Source organism: Musa acuminata, chromosome BXJ2-10 (assembly GCF_036884655.1).
Source record: "Musa acuminata AAA Group cultivar baxijiao chromosome BXJ2-10, Cavendish_Baxijiao_AAA, whole genome shotgun sequence".
In the NCBI taxonomy this organism is placed as follows: domain Eukaryota; kingdom Viridiplantae; phylum Streptophyta; class Magnoliopsida; order Zingiberales; family Musaceae; genus Musa; species Musa acuminata.
In genome coordinates, this window is record NC_088347.1 from 25,577,363 (window position 1) to 25,590,570 (window position 13,208).

General features: G+C 42.6%; 1 protein-coding gene across 1 annotated transcript; it reads left to right on the plus strand.

The window, feature by feature from the left end:
• The first annotated feature begins 9,070 nt into the window (after nt 1-9,070).
• Nucleotides 9,071-11,131, plus strand: LOC135624677 (obtusifoliol 14-alpha demethylase-like). Its single transcript, XM_065128539.1, has 3 exons — nt 9,071-9,229; nt 9,387-9,869; nt 10,011-11,131. The coding sequence occupies exons 2-3, from the start codon at nt 9,405-9,407 to the stop codon at nt 11,010-11,012; spliced, it is 1,467 nt and encodes a 488-aa protein (XP_064984611.1). The 5' UTR covers nt 9,071-9,229; nt 9,387-9,404; the 3' UTR covers nt 11,013-11,131.
• The last annotated feature ends 2,077 nt before the right edge of the window (nt 11,132-13,208 follow it).

A 13,208-nucleotide genomic window follows, 5' to 3' on the forward strand; every position in this document is an offset into this window, starting at 1 on the left:
GCACAGAAGAGAGGAGAGAGACTTCGTACTGTCCTCGACCATGGCATACCCGGATCCTATCCAAAACATACAGTACAATCAACGGTCCTTCTCAGTTTGACGAACGCACTTAGGGTGAGACCTACGAGAACGAAGGGCCACGAGCAGAATTGGAAAATGTTCAAAGGAAGGTAAGCTCCGTGCGGGATCATCAAGGGACGCTTAACTCGGGTCAAAATCCCGGGACAATCATTTCAACCACGGTCGATCCCCCAACCAGGCCCGGGGTCAACCGAACTCCGTCAAGGTGCCGTTAGATGACCCCTCCAAGGCAACGGAAACGACTTGACGGCGTCCGCGCCTGCCCGTTTCGTCCCCGGAGAGCGCCCATGTCGTGCTATTAACGGACAGTCTCCCGATATTAATAAAATATTATCACCTTTCCCTCCCTTGCTGGTTATGTATATATACATGTATATTAAATTTGATATATTTACGTCTATTTTTAGTCGCTGGATGTGCTCCCGTGGTCCCCGCATCGGAGGAGGACACGTTTCGAGAAACTACCGGGCGATGGTGGAGCCGCGAAGGGTCTCATAATTGAGGGGTGTCGGCACCGGGGAGGTGACCGTAACACCTCCAGCGACCTCATGATGTGCCGTAACGCCTCCTCCGCCACGTTTCAATGCCTTACTCGTCCGAGGTATCCCCCCTCCCTCCCCCGGGCCGGGGCTTTGGCTGTCTCGAACCGGCGAGCAACCGACCAAACTAATCACATGTCGCGTTTTGGTTGCCCACGACCAAGCGTAACAGCTCGTTGCGATCGCTGATTGCTGTTATGTTGATGCAGCTGATCGATAGTTAGCTCCGAGGGCGGATGCGTGGAGGAGTAGGTCGCGGCGACGGGCTACACGGGCTGTAGCATGTGACGCGTGGCTTACGACACGTCACGAGGACCGGTCGCGTGGGAATACTTTTGGCGAGGGAAGGAAAAACGGGTGGGTTGGCGTGGGTGCGGGCCCCAAAGGGATCCGTGGCGGGAGGAACATCAGACCAAGGAGGGTGGGTCCCGACCGTGCCCGTGCCTGAGCCGACAAGCTCTTGCGCGCTTGGCCTGGCAAAGCGGGACCCGCTGCCCTTACCTCAACCGTCCAATTGGAGTAGGCGGTGTGATGAAGTATACATTCTTTGTTCGCAAGCTAATGTAGATTTATTTTCTTTGCGGTGTGTCGCGAGGTGTACAAAAAGAAAAAATCTCGGAGAGGTTGATTCATGTGGCCACGTCAGCGTCATGTATCTTGGGCCGATTATTTTAATGGTGTGTGTAAGACACGAGTGCATGATTTGACCGACTTATTATAAATAAACACACGTCCTTAAAACGACGCGATGGTCGTACGACTGGTCAAACCGTAATAATTGTGATTGCGCGATTATGAGTCCGGCTTTTGGTTGGATGGGCTGGAGAGAAAGGACGACGGTTTCACGTGCACGCGAATGGCGCACAGAGAAGCCACATCGAGGACGGGCACGCATCACGATGATGCGGCAGCTTCTCGGGGCCACGCGCTGAACCAACGTGGATCCGGTTTCGGCCGTTTGCTACGTGCCGTATGCGTACATGGCAGCCTTCTTGTGCGAATCTAATAGTACTATTTGGCATGATCAATCGATACATCGTGTGTCTGTCGTCATACTGCTGTACCACGACAACTGGTGTTGCATACACCCGTCGATACGTACATACGAAGTAAACCTGTGCATGAGCGTAGATGATTAGTCAAAGAAGATGGATGAGCAAATTAGTCAACAAGGCCGGCTGGTCGAAGTCTAGAGCGGGTGAGAGTAGACCGGTGAGCAGGCCTTCTTTCCCGGTTGGTAGCTTGAAATATTCGCACGGATATGCCCGGACCGTGGTTGACCCCCTTGGTTCGGGTAATTCACACTTATCCCAGCGGGACATGATTTGACCAATGTGGTGGCGAGGGGGGATTTGGTGGTTGTGAGACAACCACGTCCCCGGGGGAGGAGGAAGTGACTGAGGTTTGCTTGGTGGCGAGACAAGACAGTGGGTGATGGCGAGGAGGACGGAGGTGAGCTTGGGCAGGTACGCCAAGAGGACGATAAGGATGAGGAAGACCCAAGTGGGGGTTGCTGGCGTGAGTGGAGGACCACCAACAGCCGCACCTGGTTGGATTCAAGTGCCGGGCCCCGCTTGGCCACACCGGACGCTGCTCCTCCTCATCCTCTTCCCTCTTCCACCTCCTGCTGCCGCTGCCGCCTCTGCTGCTGTGGGTGACGAGCCCACGTTGCGGGGGGCAGACGCCGCAGGTGCCCCTGCGATGGCGCTGCTTCCCCGTACATGGATCATTCAACCCTCTGCCGAGACCACCATTGTGAGCTCCTCAGAGCACTAATGAAACCACCGGCCCCTCTCTCTCTCTCTCTCTCTCTCTCTATATGTATATAATGTTGTTTCTTCCTCCAACATCTATGGTTCCTCTGAAAAGGAAATTAGACGAACAGGTAAAGCATGAGCTGATGCCTGAGTTCTTGTCAGCCAGTGGATCATCGCCTTCAAGGGGGATAAGGAAACGATGCCTTGCTTCTCTTTCCCAAAACAAAAGTATGCAATCCTGATGGCATATGGTGCCGTTGATGGATGATGCATGATGGAGACATAAAAGATCTGGAGATGGTAGTTGGCACACAGATCGTGATCAAACATCCATAGGAAGTCGGACACACATGCAGTGCATTCGCATCTAATCGGCTCCAACAAAAACAAAGGAACGATGGAAACGGCTGAGTGGGTCCGAGGAGCACGAGAAATCCAGCACTACCCGCTTTACGATTCGGGCAAGTCACTAGATTCGTGCTCGCCCACGATGACCGAGGCGCCGTGACAACGGAACAGGTGGAGCAGCAGTTACGGTTCTCGTGACTTGTTTCGGTGTGGAACACAAGGTTGATACAGACAAATCGACTTTGGAATTCGTGCGAGCCGCCGACGAGGCTGATGGTCGAACTCGATTACGGCTCGAAGATACGCTCCTAATGATCGATCCGGCTAACGTTACCGTACGACGCGTCAAATCGCAGTTCGAGCGTAAGTCGTGCTGTAGGTACTTGACAAGATAGGGGGCCCATGAAATAGCCCAACCAGAGCTCGACAAGATCCACAGCGGATTCCTGGTTCCACGTGGAACCGAAGATCTATATCTCATGTTAGATCTCATCGTCAAAAGATTAAAAATCATTTTTTTTTTACTAACCCTTATTAAAATCATATTTCTATTATGAGTTGACATCTTCCTATGTATTAATTAGGAAATGAAAACATGAGAAAAACTAGAAAAGATTAATAATGCCTTATTGCGTATGTGAAATATCTTCCTATATATTAGGAATGATAATAAATACGGTCTCCACAGCATGAGGGGTGCCTATTCTTGTGGAATCAAATCCTTCCTCTTCGTAGTGGACATAAAGCAAGTCATCAAGGAAAGCAACAAGACACGGAGAAACTATTATGGCTATCATCCTACCTTTTGGAGTTCAACTATTATCGATTGGCTCATGAAAGGAACACATGAGAATGGTGTCTGTATCCTCTGCGTTGTTCCATCAACGCATGTATGATCGATGACGCATCTAATGTTCATTGAACCAAGCAAACGATTGTGGAGACGTGCATGCGAGTGGTGGTGGCCGAGCACGATGCATGCATGTAAGCCAATTTGCTTTGGGTGAGTTGATGGTAAGATCATGATCTTGTTTCTTCGAGGAAGCTTCGGTTCAATGCATGTTTCCAAGAGATAAAAAAGAATCAGCTCGGAGTGAATGATTCCGAGAGACTTGTCTTCTACCAAAAACATGTTATCATGCTTTGGCTTTCTATCTCGTGGAAAAAGACTACTTGGAGTTTGCAGAGAATTCCCGGGCGGTACATTGAATCTAGTGGAATATGAATTCGAATGTCGGAATGCATTTAGATTTGAACGTGAGATCCAACCGGAAGCCTTTCCTCGTTTCGATATTGTCATTAAGCTAAGGCTATTATGTTATCCTAACCTAATGTGTTATTAGACAATACGGTCTTATTCACATTCATGAATAAATAGTATCACTAGATTGACGGGCTCCCATATCATAGGGTAAACCATCACCTCTCGGGTCCCCCGATTAACTCTATATAGAGGTTAATGAACATATGATTGGAAGAGTCATAACTATTATTACTTTGAACCAATAATTTTATTCCGATTATACAATGAAATAGCTTATTAAGAATATAGAATCAATGAATCTATATTTTATAGCTCATTTTAATCATACGATCAAATTAGATGGGTCATAAATTTATTAGAATGGATAAATTTTATGAAACCTATTAAGAATATAAAATCAACAAAACTATCTATCTTTTCATGATTATAAGCTTTTATATATAACATAAGAAAATATCCTCACATCCTATGAATTTTTGTTTAAACAATGTTACTAAGGGGGATCGAGTTGGACGAAGTTTACTTGTATTGGAAATACATAGAGTAAAGCAAATTGAAATGGAAAAAAAATATGAAAATATCCTCACATAACTACTATTACTTAGATAGATAATAGACTTGTTAGAATGGATGAATTTTATAAAGCTTGTTAAGAATATAGAATCAATGAATCTATATTATTCCAAAAATATACTATATTTAATAGCTCATTTCAATCATATGATCAAATTAGATGGGTCATAAATTTATTAGAATGAATAATTTTTATGAAACCTATTAAGAATATAAAATCAACGGAACTATCTTTTCACGAACATAAGGTTTTATATACAATATAGGAAAATATCCTCGTATCCTACTTGTATGAATTTTTATTTAAAACAATGTTACTAAGGGGATCGAGTTGGACGAAGTTTACTTGTATTGGAAATACATATAGTAAAGCAAATTGAAATGGAATAAAAAATAAAAAATTTAACACATAGGCGTATTAATATCATGTCATTATCAGCTCAACATCTACTATAGTTGGAACAACTCTTCATATTTAATCAATGGATAATAATCCTATAAAATCATTCCTATGGGTTAGTTCTCTCTCTCTCTCATCTAATTCTCAATGTATTCTATAAAAGGCTGTCGATATATTAACTCGCTCAGAGCTCGTTGAACCACTCAAGTCCTATATTACCACTAACATAGATAGACCAATTTAAGTTTATTATGATATAGTTGAACCCATTTATCTCTCGAGGTTGGACTCGTGACTCGACACGTTAAACAACTAAAAATCTATTTTAAGAATTATATTTTTAATACATGAATATCTCTGATAATTTGCATTTTTATGGGTAAGTACTAAAATAAATTTTATTCTATTGTTATATTCAACAAAAATTCATTTTCCATTATCGAACAAAAAGCTTTCACGAGAAGAAGGTTGAATTCTTTTTCTTTGACTAAAAGACATTCCTTTATTGGCCCATGGGGCTATGAATCATGTCGTCGATAGCCCACTACGATTAGTTTGAATCCAAGATATTGAGAGTTTAATTGTCGATTGATATGTCATATGGGTGTCACATAGATGATTAAGAAAGGAGAATTCTACATGTTCTCTTAATTGTCAATGGCAACGAATGTATTCGATCCCTTACAGAATTATACTTCAAAATTTTTATTTGACATAAAAGAGAAGAATGAAAGTCAACTTGGAATTCCATCATAGCTAAAGAAAAATCTAAACAATCTACTAACAAAAACAATAGTCGTCTTACGTAAATACTTAAATACTTGCAGAAAAATCATACCAAAAAATAAAATTAATCCATACATCTTTTAATTCATTCAACCGGGTTAGTATAGTAATATCTATTTAGATTTGAGTCGACAAGGGGATGCGATTATATGTGCTCATTGTTTATTCATCTTCGATGATAATCTATCACCCTCTATTCGAGTAATTATCATGATTAATAAATAAAAAATCCATCGTATTGACGAAAGAAAAAAAAATATTATTATTATTATTATTCAAATAAGCTTAATCAATTATTATTATTATTATTATTTTTCAATACTTTCATGAATTCCCTTTAAATAGATCAAACACATGAGATTCAAAATCAATTAGATAAAATTTTAAATATTTATTTTTTTATAAAAAAATAAATAACGAAGACAAAAGCATGTGATAAGGACACGATCTTCGCAACACTTCCACTTGGCACGTGCATGTGGAAAGACCATAAATATATCCTCTCTCTCTCTCTCTATCTATCTATTTCTCCTTTAAAATTTTATGTTCATAATAATATATATATTTCTTAGAGAGAGAAAACTTGCACATGTAATCACATGGATGGACGACAGTCGAGCAGGAGGAATCTATGTATATTTCATTGCATCCGAGGAGGGCATCTTTGCAGGGAGATCCCAATCCCCATCCCTACCTACCCACTCAACCTCACTGCAAAACCAAGTCTGTGGGCGTACTGCCCTCCTGCCTTTGTGGTGTGTTTGTGTGTTGTTGTTGTTGTTTAGTAGGAGGAGGCCGATACAGTAATAGTAATGCTTCACACGTTTGGGGGATCATCCATCCATCCATCCTTATCCCGTATGCATGCTTGAACGACTTTATCCCCTATCCAGTGAGTATGTAATAATTGTCGGAACGATTTAATTGTTTCAAAATAAATCCATGTATATAGTTTTATTTTATTTTTATATAAAATAATAATCATTCGATTTATTATATGATCAAACTGATTCGATCTTCTTCATTTTTTTTTTTCTTCTTTCACTCATTTATCTTTGTCATTACTCGTGGGGCTCCGAGAGAGTTTTTTGGATTGAAGTCACAATAGCAATTCTGGGATCGTTCGAGAAAGTATCGATAGTTTCAGTACGCGTTTGTTGTCACTCTTATAATATGAGGAGAGAAACGAGAATCATTTTAGTGAATTAGTTTAATAAATTAAAATAAAAGAGAGAATAATATGATAAAAGTTTTTTTAATCCAAAGGAAAATGGTTGTCCATTTAAAAAAGTTTTTTTATTATAAATCAGGACATGACTTTTTATGTGTAATATTTGAAGAAAATAAAAGGCCTCCAAATTGAAATTGTTGGAGGTCAAACCGATTTCAATCTTATACTTAAAAATTACAATAATTATATCATTTTCAATTATGTGTTTAACTTCTATTTTAAAAATATGTACCTAATTTGAACTTCGATTCGTGCTTAAATGAATTAAAATAAAGAAAAAATTTAATTACACGGAGCATTCTAATCATATCTGAAAATTTTGGCTTTCAACTAATACTTGTTTCAAAAAAAAAAAAAAAAGAGTGTTTGTATTTCTTTCGTATACCCAATCCATTTAAATCGAATTAAGAAAACAATTAATTTGATTTGGGATGAGCACGATTAAAATAATAAATACCTTTTCAATATAGTTAATGTCATTTTAAATTGACCTTTTCAATAAGTAAAAAGGACTCTATCTAAATGAAAGTAGGAGACAGTGCTCGACATGCTCTGTAAGCCACAATATTTAGAAGAAGACTATGCCATTGAGTGACAGCCGTTTCCAATTTGAACCCCAATATTTCTTCCTAGAACAGGATATTTCTTCTTTTATTTTTCCTCAACTGATGCAATTAGCGATAGGATAATTTAGAAGTAACCCCGGATGAAATTAGAATATTAAATTAAAATTTATGATTTAAGAGTATTAATGTTATTTTCAATTGTCTGCTTGTGCTCGATAAAATGAATTCGATCACATCCCATTGTGTAGCGTACTACTACGGGTTCTAATACGAAGAAATAGAGGGATTAGATACGAGTACAATCCTTTTTCAAATAATAGTAACAAGTTATTACTAGCCCAAGATAATATAGTTATAAATTTTAAATGATTTTAGACTTTAACCATATAGACTTTAATATTTGAGGCTTGAATATATATATATATATATATATATATATATATATATATATATATATATATATATATATATATATATATGTAAAATATAAGAGTCTTTAATCTCTATAATTCTATTTAATCTTATTCAAAAGATAAGACATAAAATTGAGATATTTCAAAATATATTTTAATTTTTAAACTAATAATTTATTATCCTTGTAACTCTATCTAATCTTATTTAAAAGATAAGATATTAACACCTCCTTAAAGTATATTTTTAGAAATAAGTGACATGATTCAAAGATATTCAAATAGTCATTTGGAAAAATATACTATATTGTATTTACATTTCATCTTCATGACAAATTAGATTTTATAGCTAATTTTAAGATGCTTTGATTATCACCTTGTAAAATAATTGATTTGTGAATCTGATAGCACAAAATAATTTATAGATGTAAAATACAAGAGTCCTTAATATCTATAACTTCATTTAATTGTATTTAAAAGGTAAGACATATTTTAGATCTTTCAAACTATGTTTTAATTTTTAAACTATAATTCTATTAAATCTTATTTAAAAAAATAAAATATTAATTTATAAAAATAATTTAAAATATATTTTAACTTCTTAACATTAGTGTCTATAAAAAAAAAGATGTATGAGCTTGAGCTATAAAATTAACAAAGGATTATTCTTCACGAGAATCCTTTCAACTCACAAATTAATTTTTTATTGATGAATCATTAAATTAAAATATATAATTATCTACCAAAAAAAACCTCAAAAATTCTAATTCATAGAGAAATATACTTAGTCATAATACTCAACATCATTGATCAAGACGATCGAAGATCATGATATTATGAGTCGATAATAGAGTTACCGGAAACATGACATGAATATATATATATATATATATATATATATATATATATATTATTAGAAAAATAAAAGTGGCACATAATGGATTTGATGTATAATTAAACAACTTAACCTTATAAGTTATATTGATATCAAATTGCCATTTACATTAGTCCAACAAATTTCATTAAAACACAACCAAAATACCATTCATAAATATTATTCATTCATATGAGAGAAAGCAAAGCCACCACCTTCGGACTGCGGTTTTGCGCCCCCTGTTCCTTCTTTCCCTAATCCCTCCTCTCCCTCCTCTTCTCCTCTGTCGTTTTCTCCCAGATCTGAGCGGCCTCAGCTGCTATTTAAAGCCTCTCTGATCTCTCTCTACCTACCCATATCTCGCTGTTTCTCCAACCCCTTCCCCCCTTCCCGATCACAGGTAATCCTGCATTTGAACTCTGATTTCTTGAGTTCTTTTTCTCTGCAACACCCTCGTCTTTGTTCAGTTAATCTCAAGTTCTTGACAATGATCTAAATCTCTGCTTATTCTACAAAGATCCCAAGGTTTTTGGGCTAAAGGTCGAATCTTGCTTCAGATTGTAGTTTTGGGCGCCATGGATCTTGCGGAGCACAAGCTCTTCGCCGCGGGGCTGCTCTTGGCGGCGACCCTGGTCCTGGCGAAGCTCGTCGCCTCTGTCCTGGCGCCCAGGTCTGGGAAGCGCCTGCCGCCGACGGTCTCGGCTCCGCCGGTCGTCGGCGGGCTGCTGCGGTTCATGAGGGGCCCGATCCCCATGATCCGGGAGGAGTACGCGAAGCTTGGCGGCGTGTTCACGCTCAACATCCTCAATCGCAAGATCAGCTTCTTCATCGGGCCCGAGGTGTCCGGGCACTTCTTCAAGGCGCCGGAGGCACAGCTCAGCCAGCAGGAGGTGTACCAGTTCAACGTGCCCACCTTCGGCCCCGGCGTGGTCTTCGACGTGGACTACTCGGTGCGGCAGGAGCAGTTCCGGTTCTTCACGGAGGCGCTCCGGGTGACCAAGCTGCGCAGCTATGTGGACCAGATGGTCGTCGAGGCCGAGGTAATCCTTTTGTCTCTAATGGTCGATTCGATCGACACTCACATTTTGATCTGATCGAAAGAACAAGATTTTGCTGGAGTCCAGATTGTTGTTATTAGCATGAACTATGTGATCGGTAATGCTTGGCGGTGCTCTCTGCAGGGCTACTTCTCCAAATGGGGAGACAGCGGCACGGTGGACTTGAAGTACGAGCTCGAGCATCTCATCATACTGACGGCAAGCCGGTGCCTGTTGGGGAGGGAGGTCAGGGACAAGCTCTTCGATGATGTCTCTGCCCTCTTCCACGACCTCGACAATGGCATGCGCCCCATCAGCGTCATCTTCCCCTACCTCCCTATCCCCGCCCACCGCAGACGCGATCGTGCCCGTGCCAGGATCGCCGAGATCTTCTCCACCATCATCAGGTCACGCAAGAGCTCCGGCAAATCAGAGGACGACATGTTGCAGTGCTTCATCGACTCAAAGTACAAGGACGGCCGCTCCACCACGGAAGGCGAGATCACAGGGCTGCTCATTGCCGCACTCTTCGCGGGGCAGCACACCAGCTCCATCACTTCCACCTGGACCGGGGCTTACATGCTCCGGCACAAGCAGTTCTTCTCGGCCGCCATCGAGGAGCAGAAGGAGATCATGGCGAGGCACGGGAATAAGTTGGACCATGACATCCTGTCCGAGATGGACGTCCTCTACCGCTGCATCAAGGAAGCTCTGAGGCTTCATCCTCCGTTGATAATGCTGCTGCGCTACTCCCACGACGACTTCACCGTCACGACGAAAGAAGGGAAAGAGTACGACATCCCCAAGGGCCACATCGTAGCGACATCCCCAGCTTTCGCCAACCGGCTTCCCCACATCTACAAGGACCCGGATACGTACGATCCTGACAGGTTTGCGGCCGGGAGGGAGGAAGACAAGGCTGCGGGAGCCTTCTCCTACATTTCCTTTGGGGGCGGGCGACATGGATGCCTGGGGGAGCCTTTTGCTTACTTGCAGATCAAGGCGATATGGAGCCACCTGCTGAGGAACTTCGAGTTCGAGTTGATATCTCCCTTCCCCGAGAACAACTGGAAGGCCATGGTCGTCGGGGTCAAAGGGGAAGTGATGGTGCGATACAAGCGGCGGAAGCTGTCCGTCGACAACTGACGGCCGCCCGCAGTTTACCTCGTTTGGATTTGTCCTGGTTTTTATTCGCGGGTATCTCTGCTGTAGTTCTTTCTTCGTTCTAAGAAAACGTATGCATCGTTTGTGGTCTTAATGTTCTACTTATCTGATTTCAAGTGTTTGGCACGTCTCCCATTCTGGTATGCTCCCATTGTCTTCTACTGACCCTTTAGATTGGCTGAAGCAGGCCTGCGTTCCATCCTCGTTCCACCCAAGATCGCGCAGTTCTGAAGTGTGCTTCCAAACTCCGCTGTCCACTTTAAGAAGACACCATCTTCCATTCCAGCATCACTGGGTTTCAACTCCAAAGGAAGAACTTTGCCACAATATCAACATGGTGAATAAGTGCAAAGGAGGAATTACCTAAACAAGCACAGCTACGCTTACCAAGAATTACCTCAAATTCGCCTTATCCTCGGAAGCTCCGACGCTTCACCAAAATCCAATCTTTGGCCGGAAAACCACTGCCGGAAAGATCCAAAACAGAGGGTAACTGCATACTAGTACCACCGAGTGTCCGACAAACCCAATTACCGCACCCTTCTACGACTGTCATGAGGAGTTTATAGTGGGCAAGAAAGTGAGTGCATTGGTTAGTCTTCTATTCTTAAAAGCTTGGACTGATGGAAGCAGACTCGTTAAAAAGGTAGCACAAAAGATTAAGTTACAGTACAACAATGCAGACGTGATGAATGTGGTAAGAGAACTGTTCCTGCTCAGAACCCAATCCCAGGAATCAGGGAACTCTACCGCCACTGTACCCAAATTGAAGGACAGCCATTATTATGCAGCGAAGCAGTTCCAGTCCTACCACAAGAATATTACATCCTCATGACCAGCCCAATCATCATCACGGCGGCAGCTCTCCAACACCTTTGGTCGAGAGTCGAGAGTCTCATCAAACTTCGATTCTTGGGCAACTCGAACTGAAAGCAAACGAACAGTCTCATCACTGCACCATACACATGGACCACCCAGAGTGAACACAGCAGAGCGTAGGAACCAGGAGTGGCGGTCACTGTCCTCTTTTCTGGACTTGCACTTGAGAAAAGAGAGCGCAAAACCCGAAAAGCATGGGGCGGGGGAAACATTGCGTCGAGCAGCTGAAGGCCACGACCGCCGATGGCGCTTCTGCGGCCGGCTTTACCTCCCCATCTCCGCGTCCTCTTCGTCCGCCGCCTCTTCTCCTCTTTCTCTCAAGCCCCTTCCTCTCTCTCCTTCTCCCCCTTCGCTCCCGCCCTAACCTGCTCTTTTACCCCGAGGTCGTCCCTTCTCCTTCTCCGTCCGTTTCATTCTCATTCTTAAGGGTGATGAGGGTAATAAATGGCGACAAGACTCGGCTAACGTTAGCTGATCCAGACCAAGCTCACGCCTCGATCAACCTGACAGAGCCTGGACAAACGAATCAGAACATAGGCTGAGACCCATTAACGACCGCTCAAGCTCGATCTCTCATGCCACGTCAATAGTGATGTCAGACACCATCAGAGGTACGATCCTGCTCCCTGCGGACAGGCACATCGGGTAACACTAAACTTCCCTATAAATACCCTCGCGTTCTAAGTGCCGGGGGAAGAAAGGGAGAAAAGGGGAAAGAGACACAGGAAAACACCGCACCAATCCACATCATTGACTTGATCATCGGAGGGGTCGGGCCGAGCACCTCGACCCGACCTTTGTGCATGTGCAAAGCCGAAGGTCCTCACTGGACGTGCAGGCGAGGAGTTCCTGTCCGGAGGAAACAACGACTCCGTCCTGATCGGACCACCGCAGCCGGTCGTCTCAGTAGTCTCGAGAGCCTCAGCAGTCTCGAAAAACGTCCCAGGGAGATCCCCGTCATCCGGACCCGAACCGAGCCGCGGACCCGAACCGAGCCGCGTCGACCCCGAGGCCACGACTTAAAGTTATTTACACCAACAAGGGGGTTCCGATCAAGAACCGGTTCTTTTTTTCTTTCTTGGTTGGACTTTGTCTGTCTAAGCTCCGAGGATCGAGCTGGGGGTGAGGACTTTCAAGTCGTCCCTTCCTTCTCCTTTTTTGGCTCGGTTATGCGAGTGGGTTTTAGGAGTTTCCACTTGTTTGAGGGTTGCAAATGGTGCTTCATTGCAAAGGTAATGCAGAAACAGGTCTGATGCCAATCACCTAATGATACATATTTTTTGAGCCTCATGGATCAAT

What these genes read in the sequence shown, in the direction of transcription:
- LOC135624677 (XM_065128539.1), top strand. Translation starts at nt 9,405, where the DNA reads ATGGATCTTGCGGAGCACAAGCTCTTCGCCGCGGGGCTGCTCTTGGCG. An exon ending in AGATGGTCGTCGAGGCCGAG is followed by an intron (nt 9,870 to 10,010) that starts GTAATCCTTTTG and finishes TGCTCTCTGCAG; the next exon opens with GGCTACTTCTCCAAATGGGG.